The following is a 23,395-nucleotide window of genomic DNA, read 5'->3' as shown; positions in this document are numbered from 1 at the left end:
CAAACAGAAAGCTTTTCCCTCAAGAGCCAGAACCAACCACTTGCAGGTGCATGAGCAGCACCTTAGGGAGAGGCAGGAGAGCAAGCTTCTCCATCTCCACTCTGTCTTCAGCTACTCTAACTGAGGATACTGAGCCAGAAAATGGCCAATGGGAAAACCACTCCCTTTGAAACCAGAAATACTCAGACAGCAAAGGAAAAATGAAAACGGAAGACAATGTGTGCTGTTCAGTCCACATTGTCCCCTCCTCCTGAGAAAAATGCAAGCCCCATGCCTAACTTACCTCCACGTGGCCACCTTTGGCTTCAGGAAAGTCAGCCCCAGTCTCTGGACAAGCTTCACACCAAGCTTCCGCAGTGAGGTGTGACTGCTCTCGGGGAGTCTGCAGCCGTCGAGGCACTGGAGCACAGTGTTGGCTGCGGAGGAGAACACGCGACTTGGCGTGGCAGGAGGTGGCACGCATCCCTGAACACACTGATCCCACGGGCCCCAGGTAGGTGGCAGATAAACCACACTGACTCTCTGAGCCCTGGCCACAAGACCCCTTTTCTCCCCAGGTTATCATCCAAGAACAGCTACAGTGAAGCCTACTTACTGTCTTCACCATGCAGCAGAAAGCAGAAAAGGCCCAGAGCACAGGGGAAGCCATCTTGCTACAAGCCTTGAGAGGCACAGGGGCGAGTATGGACAAAAGAGATCATTCAAGTGAACCAGAGCTTCTGGAGCGTACTTTATTCATGGACTGCTCCGTCAGCACTGAGCTGGAATGGAGGCAATGCTGGGACAAGAGACTGAGCCCAGGGGAGCATAATGAGATCTCTTGGATGAGACCTGGGCTACAAAGGCCATTCAGGGGATTAAAGTGGGGCAGAAGAGTATAATAATGACATTCTGGAGACAACAAAAACCTAGGATGGGAGCATAGGGCTAGGTCTCAGATGGGACATGGACTAGGATAGTCAGGCTAATTTAGATGAGCTAGCTAGGTAATAGCCTAAGCTAGGCCTATTCTCTTATTCATTATTCTTCCTCTGGCAGGTCCAAGAAATCCCACTATAAAGGGAGAATGAAGTAATGAGAAGGGGATATAAAGTGATGGAGGAGGAAGGAGAGGCGGTGGGGAGGAAGGTGAAGCACTGCAAGGGATGTAGTAATCAGAGGGAAGGAGATGATGGGGAGGAAATGAGGTGGCGGGTTAAGGGGATGAGGTAAGAAGGGGAATGAAAGAGAATGGAGGGGTGAGAGGAGACAGGGTGATGTGGAGGAGTGAAGCAACAGGAAAACACAGCTTCTGTGGGCTCCTGGGCGACCTAGGGACATGCTCACTGTTTCCAGGTCCCTCCAGGATTAAGTCGGGGCACCTGGAGCACTGCAGAACCCAGATCCCAGAAATTTCCTGTATCTCATATAGGTAGACTAGTCTATCAAAGTTATATTAAAGAACACAAAGCAGGAAGTCAAAGAACGACGACAGTGTCCAAACACACAAGGCTACAGGTTCCTACACGCTTGAGTTAAATGTGAGAGCAGCACACTTGACTATGTGCACACAAACTCACAGTGCAAACACTCTCCTCCAAATGAATCTTACCATAGGGAAGGCAGTCTTCACGTTTCCCATGCTTAAATATTTGAGCCTGAAAAAAAAATAGCATGTTTTAAATACATTTCTAACTTTAAAACACACACGTTATCAGAACAAATTCATTGCTTCTTCCAGAATTTTGCTGAGCATACACACCAACACACAGGTGAAAGATTCAGTTCACAACAGAGGAGAGTCTAGGACAGGGATCTTCCCTCAGGTCCCTTCATAGCAAGAGTACACCAATGGAGTCTGACCTCTGAGGAGCTTAGACCCTAACCCGTAGAGTGCAGACTGAACTGGAGAGGGGTGGGAAGTCTCATCAAGAGCTGCAGATCAAAGGATCCATACAAAACCGAGAAGCCACAAAAGTCTTTCCTTCTCTCTCGCCCACTACCTTAATCCACCCAGGAGGAGGGCCTCACAGAACCGACTTCCACCCTCTGCCACACTTTACCACTGCATCTGGTCCCTCCCAAGCTCTCCCTCACCGTGATGGTGGCTGCACACCATGCAGTCTCTGTGCACAGTACTATGAATGCATTTGGAGGGCAGCAGCCAAAAAACTATCTGATCTTCACTAGAACTAATTCTCTCTCACGAGCATACTAAAACACTGGTCCTCGATAGAACACTGGCCCTCCTTCAATTATAACAATGCTTCTCTCAACTCCTGGAATTTGATCTTGACATCCACACACGCACTGTGACTAGCATGCACCCATATTCACATACATACACACCATATACATACAAATAAATACATATATATGGTTACATATTTATATATAAGTTAAATATGTGTATGTATGTTTGTTTGTTTGTAGTTCTCTTCCACTTCCACTAGAACACTGTCCTCCCTTTGGAAAACACATGTCATAGTTTGGAAAGTCATTCCCAAAATGATCAGTGAACTTGGGTTTATAGAAAGAGAATTCTCTGAACCCCACCACTGCTCCCTTATAAACCTGGAGAGGTCTCTGAGAGGTGCCACCAAGTGAAGCTTTGGTTTGGGCAGGCCATAAGGACCCCATCGGTGCTCTGTACCTTCCCACTCACTAGACCTACCCCACACTGAGCTGCCAGGGAAGAGAAGCAGCTGAGCAGAAGGGAGGGCTCTCACACGCTCACACACACACACACACACACACACACACACACACACACACACAATCCACCACAACCCAAACACTACACACTGTAACCGGAGCTGGCCTGGCATCAGGGTAAGAAAGGAGAGCATGGCCTGGCATCTAACCTGACCCTCTGGGACAGAGGCTGGGTAGCCCCAAGCCAGTCCAGGTTTGCAAACTGTGAACTCAATTAGTTCAGACTCAGATCATAAGCTCATAGGTGAAAATACAGAAGTTAGATACTTTTCACTTTTAAAAAGTTCGGTCAACAAGCGCCAGTGAGTGTACGGGCAACACAAACTGGACTTGGTATTCTTTTTTTCCACTTTGTTTAAGGGGAAATTGTAAGGGGTGGGAGGCTGGGGGAGGGACCTGGGAGGACTGGGGAGTTATAAGGGGTGGGAGGCTGGGGGACCTGGGAGGACTGGGGAACCTGGGAGGACTGGGGAGTTGTAAGCGGTGGGAGACTGGGGGACCTGGGAGGACTGGGAAGTGAATGAGACTGGGGTGCATTATGTGAAATTTCAAAATAATTATTAAAAACATTAAGTTAAAAAAAAAAACTAAGGTCAAACTTCACATGCAAAATCACCTTTCACCTCTAAACTGCTGTGTATCCTTTAGGTTCACAGAACCCTGCCCCCACAGGCTCTAGGGACCACATCGTCCCTGCAAAGTAAACCCTGGCTAGAAAAGCAAGGCAGGACAAAATCCAAGGAGCAACCATGCGCACACATCTTTAGTCCCAGAACTCTGGAGGCAGAGGAAGGCAGATCTCTAAGTTCAAGGCCAGCCTGGTCTACAGAGAGAGTTCCAGAACAACCAGGACTACAGAGAAACCCTGTCTCAAAAAACAAACAGCAAAGAAAAAAAAAAAAAAGAAAAGAAAAGAGCAGCGTATAGGGAGATAAATGTCCAAAATCAGAGCATGAGGATGTCAGAGAACGGTGACTTACAGACAGTAGAAGTTTCATGACCTTTAGGGCAACAGATCAAACCTCTCAAAAGAAATTAGCATAGGCCAAGAGATAGGAACTTTTGGGGACAAAGGAGGGCTCAACAGTTAAGAGCACTTGTGAAGGACCCATGTTCAGTTCTCAGCACCCACATGGCTGCTTACAGCCACCTAAAATTCAAGTTCCAGAGGCTCCATTGCCCTCTTCAGACCTCCACGGGAACTCCATGCATGTGGTACACATACAGACACATACACAGGCAAACACTCACACACATAAACATTGTTTCTAAAGAAATGAGTAGAACTGAATAGAAGTGTATCATGGAAAAAATGGAATTGTTATTTAGAATCCTCCCACCAAGCAAATCCTAGTAGAAAAACTAGTGATTTCACTGCTGAATTTTAGCTAACATCCAAGGGGGAAAAAAAAATAACACTGTACCCAAACGCTGAGAAAATGCTTGCCAAATGACTGTCCCCCAATACATAGCCAGGCTTGTGACAAAAAATTACAACCAGCATCTATGGGTATCAAAACGGACTCCAACAACAAATTACAAGGACTTTACACCAGAAAATGAGGCTTATTCCCCATCTGCAAAGAATTTAAGACTGGCTTAGAATCCAATAATCCATTAATATGATGTGTCAGATTAACATAACAATAAATAAGAACACACGATCATTTTTCTGATAAAAGTCAAATTGTTCAAAAAAAAAAAATGCCTTCTCATTCTGACCCTTATAAAAGGCATCTAGGAAAGCTAGAGGGACGGTCACTTGACCACTGGGTTAAGTTTCCAACAGCCACATCAGGTGGCTCACACCCGTACCTCCAGGGTATCCAACTCCTTTTCTGGCCTCCACAGGCGCGATATATGACAACAAACACAGACATACACATATACACATAATTTAATAGTTTTAAAATAAGAGAGATGGGAATGGTTCATTTTCTGGATTAAGTCTCCTCAAAAGACTTCTGTGATCCGTGCTGCAGCCAGAGGCCACGCTGATGCCCCTGATGAGTGCTGACAACAGAGACCATATCAGTGTCCATGATCCGTGCTGCCTCCAGCTGCTATGGACAGGGAGGCTTCTTCTGCAGTGGTATCGATCACTGCAGACTCAGAACTGAGAAGGAGAGACACTGAAGGCTTTGTGACAACCTCCTTCCACCTCCACAAAAAAAGAAGCAGTCTAGGCAGGAAGTTATTGAAAAGACAGAAATGCTGACAAGTAGCTCTTCACAGTCGGTGGCTTCTGGGAGGTGGACCCTGGTTTTCTCTAAGGGGCTGGCCACTGGGAGTTTGACCATGCTCCAATGTGTATATGGGCAACACAAATTGGACTTGGTGGTTGGTTTGTTTGGGGGGGGGGGTGCATGGATGGGAGAGCAGACCTGACAGGAATGGGAAGCAAAAGTGTTCAGGGTGCATTATATGAAATTTCCAAATAATTAATAAAAACATTATGTTGGGGAAAACTCTGTTTCTTTTCTGACTTGTTAGGATAGAATAAGTCTGATATCTACACTGATTATTACATATCTAATTGGAACACTCTGTGACAACTTGTATAGTCTGCTAATTAAACTAGTTTACTAAGGTTAAAAATATTCTAAAATAAAACATTGAACTGGGATACCAACTCCTGGCATGACTGCCACCTCCAGAAGCCACTATTATCCCCAAGTCTAACTCCAAAAAGCCTCCCTAGCTTTTGGAAACAGACAGCTTATAACAAAGGTGTGCAAGGACCTGCCCAGACACAGCAGGAGCTCAGGTGGAGAAGCACAAGTTTCAGAGGGGAAATGTACCCGTAGCCTATGCTAGGGGCTAAGGAAGAACGGAGGACAAGCACATGCCACGGCTCAGATCCAACAGGATGATCATAATGAAAATGCTGGAAGTAAACTCAAAGGCAAAACACTCTCCAGTCACTTGGGGATGGCAGAGCAGAGCAGGACCTTGGCCGTATTCACAATAACAGATCCTGAGGGTCTAAAGGAAGGCCAGTTACACTCAAGACTATCTGACCACCTAACTGAAAAGGTAAACGAAAACATACATTACCAACCACAGTGTGCAATGTCATGGTAAGGCAGAATAAGTGGGTAAGGGCAGGTGACAGGAAAAACAAAAGTTCCAGGTCCCTCTTGCAGGAATCCGGAGACAAAGTTGTTGTTAAGCAAGGCCACAGATTCCAACTGGGGAATCATAAGATCAAAGTCAACTTACTGAGTGGCAGAGAAGTGTGAAGAAGCAGACCCAGGCAGCACAAGGGCAGCACACTAGCCAGCTGGGGGGCAAAGCCGGAAGGCAGCACCCCGGCCCTGAGGAGGTCAGTCACACCAGAGAGAGCTTGACCTTTCAACCAGGGCATAAGTAGTAAAATGTTGCCTGGTTTTGTCTTTTTCTAATTTTTTGTTTTTGTTTTTATTTTTTTCAGACAGGATCTCACTCTACTGGCCAGGCTAGCCAGAAATCTCTAACACTGCTCCTGCCTCAGCCTTCAGAATGCTGGAATTACAGGCATCAGTCATACCATCCCCAGCTTTAAAGCATCTTAAAAAAAAAAAAATGTATGTGTTAGTGGTAATGATTACCTACCACGTGCAAAGTCCTGAACTCATTCCCAGAAAACACACACACACACACAAATAAAGAAGACTATGTAAGCTTCCTCATTCTCCATCTATATGCTGGATAGACTGCCACAGCAGTTAGGATCAGACCTCATCTCCCTTCCCTCGATCTATGAAGAATGGACGATAGCGGTGCCCACCACACTGAGCCTTTCTAAAGCACAGCTCCCTTATTTTCAAACATATTCCCCAGAGAATGAAACGCAGATCTGGGTTATAATGCTCCCTACCATGTGAATACCAACACACATTCTCTGTGCAAGATCTAATTAGGAATTGTTCCCTAGGGCCACACTGGGCTCTAACACTCATCTGTGCCTTGCTCAAATCACATCAGAATAGCACCTTGCAGTGGATGGGAATGAACAGAGAGGCCCACAACTGGACAATGTGCAGAGAGACTTTGGAGTAGTTGATCCTAAATGGGATGTCTTTACCAAATGCCTCCCCCTCGAAACTCGAGGATCAATGTGGAAGAAGATGTGGAAAGACCGTAAGAGCCAGAAGTGATGTCAGTGTCTTCCAGGCACCACGGGGCTGATGCACATATGAATGCACAGAGACTTGGGCAGTACATGCAAGGCCTGCACAGGTTCAATCCAAATAAGATCCCAGCCGAGTGGGGAAGTGGACATGTGGTTCCAGCCCTAACCAAGAGGCTATTTGCAAATGATACTCTGACAAAGAAAAACTTAGTTTCTCCGTGAGGTATCACTGGGCACATCAACAGCAGTCCAGGGCAGGCCCCCATGCCCATCGTGTTGACCAACACAAAACAAATTCAGTGGGTTTGGTTGATTTGTGTGAGCTTTTCGTCCCACTTTGTTTGGGGATTCCCTGTCTTACTGGTCTTTTGCTTGTTGTTTGCAATGGTTTCCATTTTTGTGTTTTTATGGAAGTTTTTGGTTTTGTTTTGAAAAAGAGAACATAAAGTTGGGTAGGTAGGGAACACACCAAACATCATATATTATACATATAAGTCACACATTTAAACTACCAACATCTCTCAAGCAGAAATCTGGAGCATACTGGTAGGGGTCAGAAAGTGTCAAAACACAGTCAGGTCCTGAACCAGTGGGTAAATGAGAGCAGTCTCACCATGTGTGAGACACAAGCCATGCCCAAAGAGAAACAAGACCTCAGACATAAACATAGCTTGCCCTACTACAGCACCCCAGCTTGGGGTGGAGATGGAGGGGCAATGTGCAAAACAGGCCAAGTGGACACAGAGGGTAGATGACGCCCTGGCACTAGGCACCCAGTCATGTAGCAGTCACCCACACCTGCAAATGTCCAGTCTGCGTCCCACTGTCCCCTAACCCCACCACCCCATCACAAACCAAACCACCAGCATGGCCCGGATGACAATCTGTATCATCATGAGTACAGCACCAATTCTGTCCACTCTGACCCATTCTAGGAGTTTCAGGCTTGATTTCTAAGGCAATACAGGTTCTGAGCACACTCTCAGAGAAAATCAGCAAGACAGCAACTCTCCATGAAGCACACAGGAAAAAAGTATGAAGAAAGGGAACCCTTCCCCTGGGGGAAAAAAAGATGAATATAGGCTTTTGATTTTTCACATAAAAGGCATCTTCACAACACTCAGGAGGCTGGAACACAACAACCTGTGGAGGACCACAAGTTTATAGCCAGCCTGGACTATAATTCATTTTTAAAATCTTTCTTTTTAGCACTTCCCCTTCCCAGTGCTGATCAGTGAGAGCATCTCTCAGCTTCAGAGGAACTTGAACGTTCACGCTGATTCATACATACACACACACACACACCCCACCTTGGTGGACACATGAAACAGGAACCAACCTAAAGCCACCTGCATTTCTGAGAAAGCACAGGCAGCACCAAGGCAATTACAGCACCGACAGTTTGGGAAAAACACCTCTCGGCACAGGAGGAGCAACCCTGTCTGTTTCTGTTGTTCTAGAAACTAGCCCAGCACAAGGTGCAAACAAAACGAGTTTCCCAGTAATCATCCTAAACTATACCACACCTTTCCAGTCTCCCCACCCAAGCTAGCTTCCCCTCCCTGGGGCATGCTCTCCAAGCCCCGTAAATCACAGGCTCAAGAGCCACACAGAAGCAAGTTCACCCTGCTGCCAAGCAAGAGGTGCTGGTTTGAGGCTCCCTGAAGGCACTGCCAGATTCAAGCCAAGAAAAGCAACTCCACCCCAGGCCCTTGGAGAAAGGTCCCTGCACTACAGCCCAGGTGTGGCTGTCACTGAAATGCAAAGGCTCTAAGAAGCTCCCCAGTCTGAAGCCTTGGGAGCACTGACCAGCAAACTCAGAAACCACGGCGTAAAATGGCAGGTTACCAGAGCACTTGGTTACAGATCCTGCTCTGGCCTCTCAGGAAGACACTGTTGTACCCAGGCCACCTCACAATGGGACGTGGCAAACAACAATTCTTGACTTTGTCTTTTTTTTTTTTTTAAGATTTATTTATTTATTTTACCTATATGAGTACACTGTAGCTGTCTTCAGACACACCAGAAGAGGGCATTGGATCCCATTACAGATGGTTGTGATCCACCATGTGGTTGCTGGGAATTGAACTCAGGACCTCTGGAAGAACAGTCAGTGATCTTAACCACTGAGCCATCTCTCCCAGCCCTTGACTTTGTCTTAACACTAAAAAAATTCCCCATCATAAAAGGCTTAGCAAACCACTGGTAGTGGAATTGTAAGGCACTTTTAAATATGTCATACAGGAGATCAAAACCCAGGCAGGAAAAGATGGCCAAAACTCACACAACCACCCTAGCTAGGCTGAGCACCCAAACAAAGCCAGGCTCTCACCTAGGACAGAGGAACTACCTTCACTTGCTGCCTTCACCAATGCAAAGGCAGCCACAACAGCTCATTCCTGAACACCCTTCCTCCAGCACTGTGGGGAAGGAACTCTCTCCAGAGAACAGAGCCTAGAAAATTGAGGTCTAGCACCTCTACTGGCTTATAAAGACAGTGAGAGACATCCTGAGGAACCCACTGTCCCAAATAGAGCAGTAAGCTGACACTGGAAAGGAGTGCTTAGATACAGGGCAGGACCCAGCCCCACGATGGCATCTGGGCCAGAGACATCGCCTGCCCAATAGCAGACAGCTGAAATCAGTTATCAATGCCTCCCTCACAGCCCCAGTTCCGGGAGCAGCCCTATGGCCGACCACAAGCTGCACTGAACACTTCTAGTGTGAATAGTTCCGTAGATGGCTACCTGTGGGTCACTTCTAAACTCTTGGATCAGGGCAAATTCTCAGGCTACAAACCACCCACTGGGCAGTTTCAGGTTTGACCCATATGCCAGAGGCAAGATATCTAGGAAGGAGGGTGTTTTCTTCCTTACTAGAAAAACAAAGCAAGGCCCTCTCCCACTACACAATGAAAGGAATGACACCCACCGTTAACTGAAGCATTTCTTACACTGGAAACCTAAAACATCAAGTTCAGGTTTGTTTTCATTTATATGAAACAGGATCTCCCTATACAGCCCTCAAACTCAAGTTCCTCCTACCTTTGAGGGCAAGCATGTACCAGCACCGCCAGCTCAAGAGAGTCGATCCTTCCTAACATCAAAAACACATTCACTCACTGCAGCCTTCATGATGTAAAGAGAAAACTCACCAATAGGAAAGACCCTAGACAATAGGGAAAAGGACAGATGTTGAAGGCAGATAACTCCAGCCTCTCAAGTTTGTGTTATGACTACTTATTTCAATTTCTTGTGCTTCTTAAGTAAAGATAACCATATCTCGATCAACTGGTAAATGTAAAAAGGTATGGTAACACTCCTTCTACTGAGAGCCCAGGATTGAGGGTATCCCAACAACAGGAGCCATGCATACAGAGCCAAATACCTCAGCCCGTGGAGGAACGCCCAGTATGGCTGAGGAACCTGAAGTCAGAGACAAAAACTCAAACTCCCCAATACAGTCAAGGGCAGCACTGTCCCAGGTGAAGTGAGGGAAGTGAGGGGGACAAAAGGAAGCACAGGCCAGGAAAAGGCTGAGAGGCCGTCCCAAACATCATGTCTTCAGCACAGGACAGACGCAGAAGCAGGGGCAGTGGAACACACAGTGCCCATAAAGCCAACTCAGGAGCTTTGGCTGAGAAACGTGAGACAGAGCAAGAAGGGCACTGTGGTACCTGTCTATAATGCCATGGAGATGGCAGCGCTGGAGATAGGAAGATGGGTTAATACAAAACAAGCCTGGATTACACAAGAACCCTATGGCGGGTGTGTGTGTGTGTGTGTGTGTGTGTAGTACAAAGGTCTTCCAGTGACTCGGGATACTTGACAGAATGCACAGGTTCCAGACCCTTGGTCATAACACAAGCCAGCAGGAAGGGATTGGGACTGAGGTGTCTGTCTCCTGGCAGGGCAGAAGACATAGCAGTCTTAAAGTTAGCCGATCCGCACACATAAACCACAGAGTTTACAGGATCAGTGAAAAGAACGAACTGTTAGAACAAAGTGTCAACTGCCCAAATATTTTGAAAAACAGAGTGGGGACTATTTCAGGGAGCCGATACAGGCATTTTGTTGTCCCACAGTGATAGAATGACTCAGCCACAGAGGGCTGACCAACCTACTGCCTATAGGAGGTATAGGTGGCCAACCCACTGGCCAGATTCTCCAATGACCAGACATTGGTCACCAGCCACACAGATGTTCAAAGCTTCGTCAGTTCAGTTTCCTAGCCCACGTACAAGCATAAAGACAGTACCAGATGCCCAGCTTGGAAAACGTGGCCTACTAATTACACACTGCCATCCTCGGGGCTCAGAGGGCAGGAAGACGCCCCAACCGCCCTTGGCGGGTCCCCCCTCTGATGCTTCTCAATCCTTGTTCCCTCTTGACCATGGAACAGTGCACAACTACAAGGAACCAAACAGACGAGGACGATAGGAAGGGCTCCACGGAGGTACTTCAGAGAAGGATGACCCGTCGTCACCCTTCAGGAGAAGATGAAGACCAAGCACAGCAGATGTGCGTGAGTGAGGACTAAAAGACTAAAGAACCACACTACAGGGTGAAGACTTGTGGAATGGGAAGAAGGTATCATGGAGGGATCGCTGGAAAGCCAGCTGAAGCTCTGGGTAAGACAAGGAGACGTGAGAACCAAACAACTAGCAGGCATGGAGGATACCGGCAGAGACAGCCTCAGGCTCAAAGTCTCAGTCTGTCTGCTTCTCTCTGTGTCTGTCTGTCTGTCTCTCTCCCCCCCACACACACACACATACACACACATATACACACACATTGTCTCTGTGTTTCTCTCACATATGCAGTCTCTCTGTCTCTGTCTCTGTCTCTCTCTTACACACATACATACACATGTGTTTCTCTCACATATGCAGTCTGTCTCCATCTCTCTGCCTCTCTGTCTGCGTGTCTCTCTCTCTCTCTCTCTCTCCATCTCTTTCCCCCCCCCTCTCTCTCTCACACACACACACTCACACACACACACACACACGCATACACACATGCATTGTCTCTGTGTGTCTCTCTCTCTATCTCTATCTCTGTCAGGCTTCTACAGTCACAAGGCTAAGGAGGACAAGCTGTAGGACAACAGGCATGAGGTTAAGACTTCAGGTGTCACAAGTGTACCCACGGCCCACAGAATGAGGGCTCTAGAACAAGGACAGAGAGCAGGAAACAAAGATCAAGGGCAAATCAGAGATGAGATGTCAACAGCCAAGGCCTGAGGGAAGCATGTGAGAAGGAAGGCCAAGGAAAGTATCAGGGCAGCCAGGTATCAGCACCTGCCCGTGGGCCAGGTGAGAGGAGGAGGAGGTGGAGCGTGAGGCGTTCAAATGGCCCGCAGCAAAAGCCACAAGCCAGGCTAAAGGTGGAGGGGGCTCCCCACTGGCCTCCTGGGCCTCCATTACTAACGCAGCTCACACGAGCAGGTGGGCAGGGATGAGGAGGATGAGGCCATGCACATGTACATACGCGTTCCTACGGGGCTCACCTAGGTAAAGTGCTGAGCTTCGTGAAACTACAAACAGCCAGAGCCTACTCAGAGCCTACTCAATGCCTGGCACAGGAACCCTGAGTCTATGGAGACAGCACTCTCTATAGACAGTGCATCATCTCCATCCTATCTGTCACGCACTTTCTCCACCCAAAACCTTCCTCTTCGGGCTAGAAAGATGGCTCTGGGGAGAGATGCTTGCTGCTGCCAAGCCTGCATTCAATCATAAGGTGAAAGGTGAGAGTTACTTCTGCAAGCTGTCCCCACATGAATGCTCTGGTACACACATCACACCATACCCGCAAATATATATATAAACAAATAAAGTGAAAAGCAAAGTTGCCCTGAGCACCAAGGCACAAGCCCCCAGACATTCTGCCCTAGGATGCTGAGGCAGGGCTTCTCTAGAAACCAGGCTCCACAGAAGCCCACAAACAAAGAGGCCAAAGTCCACAAGACCATGACAGGCTAAGCTGAAGAGCATGACCAGGGCTGATTAGCTAGTCTCCACACACTCTGAGGCAAGAGAGGTTTGTCACTTCTCTTCCAGATAGAGCAAAGTACCACACCTATGCCTCGGGCCACCAGGAGAGATGAAATCCAAGTATAGCTAAAGCCTATTCAGAGGCCAAGGCCAGGACAGTCTGGTCAGGCAGCTGAAGGCCCAGACAGAGCCAAGTCCAGGATACAGGTTTCTCGTGCTTATCCACACAGGTAATCTAGTCAACAGTCACTTGTAGCCAGGCACCCAACCCCTATCCTTTAAACCACACACAAGGAAGAGAGACGCTCCAACACATGCCTCGTGGGTCAGATTGCCATGCAGCCCCTGGGATGGGCCTGTGGATCCTGGTACCTTAGCTCTCTTCAGTGTTAATACTGTTGCCTGTGAGGTTTCTGGGTTTTGCTGCAACTTTGTGGCTTTTTGTTTTTCTCCGTGCTAGGTAACCCAGGGCTACAAGAATGCTAGAGAAGTGGTCTCTGGTACTGAGCTATACCCCCAAACTATAAGTTCAGTAAGAATTCTACCTTTAGTCAACAATAGATAAAATAAAGTCTGGATGTTGAATCTTGTTTGTTTATGGTTTGGGGGCAGTTTCTCTATGTAGCCCTAGCTATCCTGGAACTCTCCATGTAGACCAGGCTGGCCTCGAACTCAGAGATCCGCCTGCCTCTGCTTCCAAAGTGCTGGGATCAAAGGCGTGCGCCACCATGCCTGACAAATTTTGAAATGTTAAAAATAGGAAAAATAAAAATAAAAAAAAAAAAAAAACCACCTAACTGTGAAGAGGAGATGCTATGTCAGCTGGTAGTAAACAAAAGGATATCCCCTGCCACCAATCAACACAGGCAGTACCTTCCCTACCAGCAGCCTTCTTTGGAACCAAAAGTCCCTTCACCATCATAACCGCTGGAGGAAACGCAGAGAAGCCGCCATGTTCAGAAGCTTCTAATCTGAAGGAAAATCATGACCACACAACCATCAAACAATAAGAAAAGGTCAAATACATTTAAGAGACAACGTTTTATTTTAAAAATATGTTTTCTGCCCTCAAATTTCCTCCATTCGCATTAATACTAACACTCATGAGCAAAGGGGCCTTCCAGAGAAACAAAATTGCCAAACACTTGTTTCCTTCCCACAAGAGTTAAGAATCAATGCCGCGAGAGGGCTATGCTTCGAGGGAAATAAAATCAATCCTAGTTTCGATGTGACTTGTTCAGAGTTCACCTGTTTCGCCTAACCCACACTAATGAACAGGTGGATAAAAATGAAGCCAAGTGCATCAAAGGAAACATGCAATCCTGAAGCACAATACACCTGCAAGTTTCATCATGCACAAGACACCAGCCCTCTGCCTTCAGGTCTGACAAGCCCATGGTGAAACTGCTCCACCCACTGAGCGTAACTTCCTCCTGCCCTGGAGCCAGATCAGACCCAAGTGACCCTCTAAGAGACAAAAAGAAGCCAAGAGGGAGACTGAGGAGACAACGCCGCCCCAGAGCGGAGGCTTGAGGGGTGGGGGCAGGGCGGTGGCAAGCCAGGCACCTCGAGCCCTAGGAGATGAGACCACTGTAGCTGTTGGTCTACGGCAGTTTCATTCAGCCACTTCCCAGGATTTCAGTTGTCTGCGTCAGACAAGTGCTCACCATCCTCAGGGCAAAATCTCTCTAGATAGAGCAGAGGTGCTGTTGCCAAACCACCAAAGTACTCTGCCCCAACGGCAGAGAGCTGGGTCTCATCTTCTCCTCCCTTGCCAACACACCCAGCTGGGGGGCGGGGGAGGAGGATAGGAGACTCAACTTTCTAAGCCTCTGGGAACCCTTTTTACACCTCAGGAGGAAGCAAAAAGAGAATTTCTCTCCTCAACACTGGAATTTAAAGATGTCCAAATAAAAGGCACACATGTCTGGCTGGTTTAAGTCACTTAAAGGAATCTCAACCCACTGGCATAACTGGCAAGGAATGGAACAGCAACTGTCCTACAGTGTCTGAGCCCAACCTATGCCCCATGCACCTCCTAAGGAAGAAGAAACAAAAATCTTGGGAACTACACAGAGACTCGGGTGATCACAAAGAACAAAAAGGCAAAGTATGTAAAACAAGACAGAAAGCAGTCACTGCGGAATGCTCCAGGCACATTGGCCAGGACCTCAGTTAAGGCCCACAAGTTATCACCACCTCCCACAGGTGCCTGCTTCGCCTAAGCAGGAAGCCTGTCTACCCTGCCAGCCACAATCTCTATTGCCATGGGCAGGAAGAAGTGGAGAGCAGAAAAACTCCTGGGCCAGGCTGGCAGGTAGCTAGCTGCAAACCTTCAATCCCCTCAAAACTGCAGACTGAGCTAGGTCCAGTGGGACACACCCATAATCCTTGCTAACAGAAGCTAGCCTGAGCTATAAAGCAAGATCCCCCTCACAGTCCCTAACCCAAGAAAGAATGCAAACAAAAGCAATCTAAAATCAATCCCCTGAGATTAATTGTGCCTGTCCTCCCATGTGTCCCATATACACGATAGACAGGTCTAACACCCTTCCCTCAAGCACCACCATGCAGTAACAGACTCTAGCTACGTTTTGTCAGACCTTCCTGTATTCTCTTGATGTGAAAACTTTCAACAAGACTCAGGCCAAGCCGGGAGTGTTGGCACACACCTGAGATCCCAGCACTCAGGAGGAAGAAGCAGGAGTAAGTTCAAAGCTATCCTGGGCTACAAGTCCCAGGTAAACCAAGGCTGCACAGTAAGTAGGTAGAAAGCCAGGTATTATGGCACAAACCTTTAATTCAAGCCCTCTGGAGGCACAGGTGGATAGAGCTCTGAGTTCAAGCCCAGCCTGGTCTACAAGAGTTCTAGGACAGTCACGGCTACATAGAGAAACCCTGTCTCAAACAAACAAACAAACAAACAAATGGGGTAGGAACTGGGTGGGTGTGGGATGGATGGGTGGAGAGAAGACAGCAGGTCGGGCAGGGAGGCAGAGATAGATCAGTTGGTCATCAAGTTTAGACTGAGTTCAATCCCTGGAACCAAATGAGGGACACAGAAAACATTCAATAAGTTGTTTCGAACTCTTTATTGTTGTTGTTGTTGCTGCTGCTGAGCTCAAAAGATGGCTCAACAATTAAGAGCATTTTGGTCTCCACACAGGCAATAAGCAAATGTTAAAAGAAAAAAAAATGTAAAGATTCATGCCAAAAATATTAAGAACCTACTTACACCCAAATCTTTCAAATAAACTATTTCTATCTACCTCTTCATCAGAATTGCCTAAAACACAAATGTACAACACCTACCACGATTTATAAATCAACTGTGACCTCTGCCCCACTCTTCCCTCTTCCCTCCTCACACTACCTTTCAGGGTAAGCCACAACTTGCACTAAACTCTACTGCTACAATCAAAATGGAAATCACAATAAAACCTCTTTAGTTGCCTCTCCCCACAGCTGGAACAAAGGCCTCCCAAAGTATGGGCTGTACAGCTGAATCTGCAAACCCCAAAGATGTCTACCATAGGCAGAACCTCACATCTCATCAATAACTTAGTTTGTGCATGTGTGCATGTGGGTACTACAACTGATAAGTGGGGGCAACCATAATTTTTCTTTTATTTCTAATTTTTATTTTATTTATCTATTTTACTTTTTTATTTCTATTTATGGGTATATGTATGTGCATCTGGGTGTATACACACACGTGTGTGTAAGTGCTCTCAGAAGCCAAAAGATGACATCCAGATAGCCCAGAACTAGTTACAGGGCGTTAGGCCCTCCTAACTTGGGTATGGGAAACTGAACTAGGGTCCTCTGGAAAAGCAGCAAGTGAGCCATCTCTTGGGCCCCACAGCTATAATTAAAAAAACAAAACAAAAACAAAAACAAAAAAACTTCAAAAACAAAATACTATATTTAAACAAACAAAGAAAAAAAAACCAACTCTCAGGGCTGGGTAAGAATAGATAGTTCAGAGCTTGCCTGTCATGTTTAAGGGCCTTGGCTTGACACCCCCGCACTACCAAAAAGAAAAGGGGGGAGGTTGTTCTATGTGCTGAGGAAAACAATCTATTATTATACACAAATAGAGAAACACCTACTGATACATACCCAAAATAATTATAAATTTTTAAAAACCTATTTCATGTTCCCCAGTAGCATTAATCACAACAGTCAAAAACAGTCCCATAATGAAACATTTTCTGCCTGCGAAAAAGTAGTGAAGAACTGACGCCTGCCTGCCACAGGGTGGGCAGACCCTACAGACGCTGTGCTCAGGGAAAAGAGCCTATCCCTACATAAAAGTCACCTCCCAGACAGGTGAGCTCAGTGCCACTGGCCTGTGGAGTATGACGCAGTATGTATGCGGAATGGCATAAGGAGAAGAGACAATGGTGGCTATACAACTCTGTAGACTTAACAAAATGAACTAACTACCCATCTTCAGAGAGAGCAGCAGAGCAGAAGCTCAGGTCTTAAGGAACATTCTATTTTCCCAGGCCTCCCTCTTGCATGTTTTGAATGGCAGGCCTCTGAAGGCAATGGCAATATCACTGAAAATAAAGAGACACCAGCCGTTTCGCATCCCCACAACCAGGATACACATTCAGCTGCAGAGGCACATGGAGTGGGTCCAGAGAGCCTCGACTTGCCTTCCCGTCCCAGGTTGCATGTCCCCTTCCTGGGGCTGCTGGCACCTGCCCTGATACCTCCCACCCTGCATCAGGACCTGTATTAAGGAGTCGTACAAAAAGCCAAACTCAGTATGACTGGTTGCCTTCCGACTTCTCCAAAGGATCCTACTTCTAAGGGACATGTCAGCTCCCTTTGCCTCCAAGACAAGGACAAGAACTACTGTCAAATCGCATCCAGTGTAATCAAAGAAAAACAAGGAAGAGGTTTCTGACCCTGAAGTTGCCACAGTTTCAGAAGGCTATCTGCACCCTCCAGAATGCCAAACCCAAGAGACCAGGGCCTTATAGAGCTATCCATGCCTTCGTCTAAAATACTGACTCTCATGGCCTCAGAGAGTCTCTGTAACCTTGTAAACATTAACCCTAGAGACAGACTTGGAGAGGTACCATGACCTTCTTAATGCTGACCATCAAAACCAAACAAAGCCTTAGGGGGTCCATCTGTGACCTCCGGAATACTGGTCCAGGAGCTTCCTAGCCTTGTTAACAGGGCCATGTCCTCTGAGATTTCACACCAGAGTGGTTCTCCTTGTCAGTACTAAAAAAACATACAACAGACAAGCAGAGAAGACCAGCAACAGGCAGGATGGGCACAGTGGGCATCTCCAGACGGGCCCCAGTGTCTGTATTTAAACTGGAACTAGAAACTTTGTAACCCACTAAGCAAACAGGTTTCAAGTTTCACTTGGGCTGGTTTCACTGTGTTAAGACAAAATGAAAGGCTGCAGTTCTGCGGGCACCACTGCCCTCTAGTGGTGAAGCACAGTTCTTCAGCTTTCTCCTGGGAGCCACCACTCCAGTCCAGTCTTACACACTAAGCACACAGCAGTGGAAAATGAAACCACAACCCTGTAATGCAAATTAATTCCACCAGGTTCCCGTAACTCAAACACAGAGTGAATGGAACCAACAGTTTGGGTACAGTGCCAGAGCTCCACATGCTGTCCCAGGCAGTGCTCACCAGGGCCTGCAGCATCCCATCCATGGTAATGACACCCTCAATGGTCTGGAAGGAAGAGTGGGCCAAGGTGCAAAGGCTCCAGTCCAGAAAGCTGGCCATCTTTCTCTGCTTGACGTCAGGACGTGTAATAAATCTACAGGGGAATACAAACACACAGAAGATGCTCAGTAAGACTCCAATGCTGAAGGCTCACCCACATCCCACCACACACCACACACATTTCCTCCCAGTCATCTTAGATCCCTGAACAGGTTAGGTCAGCTGCCAAGTCCCTGACCACCATGGGCCAGCAGCTGATTGCCCATCAGGGTCTCTCAAAAAGTTACTCAGAGGCCTCACCACCCTACCTCCTTCCCTCCTGGGCCCCAACTAACCACCAGCTTTACAAATAGATGGGCATCGTTACCCCACCACGGCCAGGGAAGATCTGCATGCTTCTCAGCTCTGACTCCTTCCAAGCATCTCCCTTAATCTCAAGATATATCCTCCACAACCTAATCCAACAACCAACCCCGACCCAAGGACCTTCCTCTACCACAACCTCATGTGGCACGAGCCTGTTTCCTTCCACCCAACATCTGGCTGACAATGTGAACCCAGACCTCTGACTCGGTGACTCTAGACAGATCCTATAAGGGAGAAAACACACAAAGGAAGGGAAGGAGAGGGGAAGAAGAGGAAGGGGAAGAAGGGGGGAAAGGGGGGGAGGGAAAGGAGAAGGAAGGGAGGAAGGGAAGATGATGCGTCCCCAAAGGCGGCTCAAGGACAACCTCAAGGGGCCTTGCCCAGGAGAAGCTGAACAAGAAGGGACACAGCACAGCCAGTGGGAAAGCTCTGTGTCGGGGGGAAAAGGAGCTGACAGGAGATGCGCAGGGCTAAGTACAGGGACCAGGAACCAAAGGACCCAAGCAGGCAAGTAGCAGGTTTATGACTATCCTGGCTAGTCTCAGGTAGGAGCATGGACAAGGCCGTGCCAGCAGGTAGCCAGAAGGTAGTTCCTTCTGAGTAGTGGAACTGTATGCCCAGAAGGGAGGCTATGAGTTCACTTTAGGGTATTCCACATGCAATACCCATTAGGGAGTCATATGAAGCACCAGGCACAGGAGAGTCAGCACTGGGATTCTGACATCCACTCGCCCTCTAGTGCCCTGACCATCTACACTGGGACCTAAACCCAGTCATCCAGAGGGCAGTTAAAGCTACATCCACTCTCTGGGTAACAAACCCTCCCAGCACATACTGGTTGGTACTAGCACATGGTGCTCCAGCCCCTCCCAGAATATGTACAGCCAAGCACACATGGACAGCTGGCATCCTTCGCCATCCTATGAGTTAAAGACTCACCTCCTGCGGGTCACACCTCATAAGACATGCTCAAGGGTTTAGATTTCCTGTTTCCTTTTTTTAAATATTTATTTATTTAATATATGAGTATACTGTAGCTGTCTTCAGACACACCAGAAGAGGGTATCAGATCCCATTACAAATGGCTGTGAGCCACCATGTGGTTGCTGGGAATTGAACTCAGGACCTTTGGAAGAACAGTCAGTGCTCTTACCCGCTGAGCCATCTCTCCAGCCCTATTTCCATACAACATAGTCCAATTCTTGCCTGACCTCAGTGTCACCTGTTCACTCCAGTGGGAGCTGACCACATCCTTTCCCTAGGCAGCACTTACACAGTCTAGTATCTGCTTCTACCTTCATGCTGCCAGGCCTCATGTGCAGAGATTTATTCCCATAGCAGAGTACACCCTTCAACACTAGAAAAACGTAAGCACACTTGCTTTACTCTGACCTACCAACTTGACAGCTAAAGAAAAAGCAACACGGAGCCATCGGTAGGCCAAGCTGTAAAAAGCAGCAGGGCATCCAGATTCACTGTCAACTACAAAAGAGGTAGAGCTGTAAGACTGGCGACTTAATGTTCCAGCAACAGGCACTAGATCTACAAAGGACGGTGCCTTTGAACTAACTGTGCCATCACACAGTAACAGGCAGCGGAACAGGCCACGCACACGGCTGGTGCAAGAATGGCAGCAAAAGGAGAGAGAAGACAAGAGCGGGGGAACTGAGACTCCCAGACAGAGGCTATTTAGAGACGGAAATGAAAATCTACAGGTTCTAGTGTTCCTGAGAACCATCACAGCTTCAGTCCTAGAGTCTCAAGCTACCCAGGCCAGAAAGCTTTAGCACTGAACATTACTAAGCTCTTAGGAATCCCAGTACCCACACCTGCACACCAGCTGCTGCCAAGGAATGAGGATGTACCGATACTCATAACACTAAGGGTCTCCTACCTCTGGCTTTCTCAGGAACTGTAACACCTGTAGAACTAATGGCACTGTTATCAGAAGCTTGCACAAGAGGACACCACCTCTTGCTGCTTCTGCCTGTTTATTCCTGCAGTTTGATGCTACCAGATGCTAAGGTAGTCAAAAGATACCAAGACCAGTCGTGAGGTTTTTCATTGCCTACCTGTGAATTCTACCTAAGAAGAGCTAAGGGATCCCCAGCCAGCTACACTAGGAACCCTGGTGGTTGCACTGCCTGGGACATGGCCTCAGAGTGAAGCAGCAAACGGGAAATAACAATCCCTACTAGGAAAAAATCATGTATACTTCAAGCTAATACAAACTAATAAAGATCAGCAGAAATATGAAATATCTACAAAATTATTCTAGAACTGGTAGCTAGCTATTGGAGGAGAAACCCTTCCTGATGCAAACGCTATACCAGTGGTTCTCCACCTTCCTGAAGCCTTGAACCTTGAATACAGTCCTCATGTTGTGGTGACCCCAACCATAAAATTATTTTCTTTGCTATTTCATAACTGTAATTTTGCTACTGTTATAAATTACAATGTTAATATCTGACATTCGGGATATTTGCTATTCAACCCCTATGAAGGAGTTGTTCAATCCCCACAGGGGTCACAACCCACAGCTTGAGAACCTGTGCCCTATACCAAAAGAAATTTGAGGTGAAATTAATTCTGTGTTACAACAATGACAAAAATAAAAAAAAACATAAATGACTACTTGTTAAATCTCTTAATAAGTTAAAATTAGCTTCAACAGTAAAAACAACCAAATTAAAAAAAAAAGATGTTTGACATTAAAGTTAAAAACTGTACTATAGGTTTTCACTTCTCCCTCTATTCCTCCAGACCCAAACCCCCAGTCTCACCCCTAGCTCTGCAACAGAACACCTGCTACAGCCTTCCCTGCCCCCTCCCCCCATCTCCTGTGAACCCCATGGATCTTACCCCCTAACTTGTGTTCCCCAAATCACTGCTTTATCCAAGCCCCCAACACCAGCAGGCACCCCTGCTATAACCCACAGAGCACTCCAGCCAGGGAACCAGGTAGGCTGTCTGTAGATCGTCCCTCTCCACCTGTTCCTCCTGATCCAATCTCCCTCTCATCCCCAGCTCTGCTGTAGACCTCCTCGGGTGACCTTTCTTCATTACCTACCCCATTCCAAGGAGACAAGATAAGCAGATCCTGGTTGGACACTATGCTCTCCTCCTTCTTGGGGACCCCTTCAGACCCCTAGCCTAAGTGTCAGTTCCCAATACCCACAAACACATTTTACCTGGAACCCCACCCCCAGTGGCCACACCTATCAGATTGTCTCAGGTAGGGTTTTATTGCTGTGACAAGATACCATAACCACAGCAATTCTTATAAAGGAAAACATTTAATTAGGGCTAGCTTACAGTTTCAGAGGTTTAGTCCATTATCATCATAGAGAGGGTGGCTGTAGAGAGAATTTCTTGTGCTGTAAAAGCATTCATTTGCCAATAAAGAAGCCCATGGCTAATGAGCTGAGGCAGGAAATAGGAGGTGGGAGTTCAGACAGACAGAGAGAGATCTTGTGAACCTGGCCCTTTAAAGGATCACCAATTGCTAGTCAACTGGCCCTTTAAGAATTCTTAGCTGTTAGAACTGCTTGACCCTATGAACTTCAGTGTTGGTGAGCTCTTGGATTTCTGAGAACAGGAAAAAGCCAGCTGAGGCTGAGAGAAGGGGGCTAGCAGAGTGAGAAGACAGTTGGTGACAGCCGAGTCAGGAGAACCTGAGCTAAGCAGACATCTAGGTCAGGTGTTGCAGTTTACAGATGCTAGAATTGGGGAAACTGGGACAAGAACTGTCTGAGGTCATCCTGGTCACAGGCCAGCCAGGGCTACAGAGAGGAACCACAAAGAACCAGATGATAGATGCATAGCTAGGAAGAAAGAAGCCCATGGACGTCGGGGCCTCGTGTGCTGCATTCTGAATGATACTGTGCTGTTGAGCATCTCACCTTCTGTCACTAAGAACATATCTTGATGTTCCATGTGGGACAGGTAGCAGAAGCCAGTCCTCCTTCCTGTCACTGTAAGATGCCTCAGCAGGAGCTGACATGACAGCTCTGTCAAAATGGCTACACCACCACATCTCCTCAGCCTACAGCCATCACAGGAGCTGTACACGATGGCACACCCTTTCCCACCTCAGCACGAGCTGCCCTTCAAGAGCTGTCCATGGTGGCAACGCCTTCTTTTCCTGCCTCAGCCTACAGTCTTGGTGAAACACCACAGCAGGAGCTGCCCCACAGGAGTGTCCCCACAGGAGCGTCCCCACAGGAGCATCCCCACAGAAGCTGTCCCACAGGAGCTGCCCCACAGGAGCTGCCCCACAGGAGCTGCCCCACAGAGCTGTCCCCCAGGAACTGACCCCAGGAGCCGCCCCACAGGAGCTGTCCCCCACACAGGAGCCGTCCCACAGAAGCTGTCCCATACACAGGAGCTCCCCCAGGAGCTGCCCCACAGGAGCTGTCCCCCAGGAGCTGTCCCACACACAGGAGCTGTCCCACACACAGGAGCTGTCCCACACACAGGAGCTGTCCCACACACAGGAGCTGTCCCACACACAGGAGCTG

At 47.6% G+C, this 23,395-nt stretch overlaps 1 protein-coding gene across 2 annotated transcripts in view; it reads right to left on the bottom strand.

Moving 5' to 3' along the window:
• Positions 1–23,395, bottom strand: part of Tbcd (tubulin folding cofactor D) — a 163,172-nt gene that overhangs the window by 119,268 nt on the left and 20,509 nt on the right. For both annotated transcript variants that reach the window (XM_021178456.2, XM_029483328.1), the window contains exons 7-9: positions 18,471–18,603; positions 1,592–1,637; positions 284–416 (exon numbers count right to left, since the gene is read on the bottom strand). In XM_021178456.2, the coding sequence (XP_021034115.1) occupies positions 284–416; positions 1,592–1,637; positions 18,471–18,603 (312 nt within the window). The remainder of the gene's footprint in view (positions 1–283; positions 417–1,591; positions 1,638–18,470; positions 18,604–23,395) is intronic.

This window comes from Mus caroli, chromosome 11 (genome assembly GCF_900094665.2).
Source record: "Mus caroli chromosome 11, CAROLI_EIJ_v1.1, whole genome shotgun sequence".
Classification (NCBI taxonomy): Eukaryota; Metazoa; Chordata; class Mammalia; order Rodentia; family Muridae; genus Mus; species Mus caroli.
This window is presented reverse-complemented; position numbering and strand designations above follow the sequence as displayed.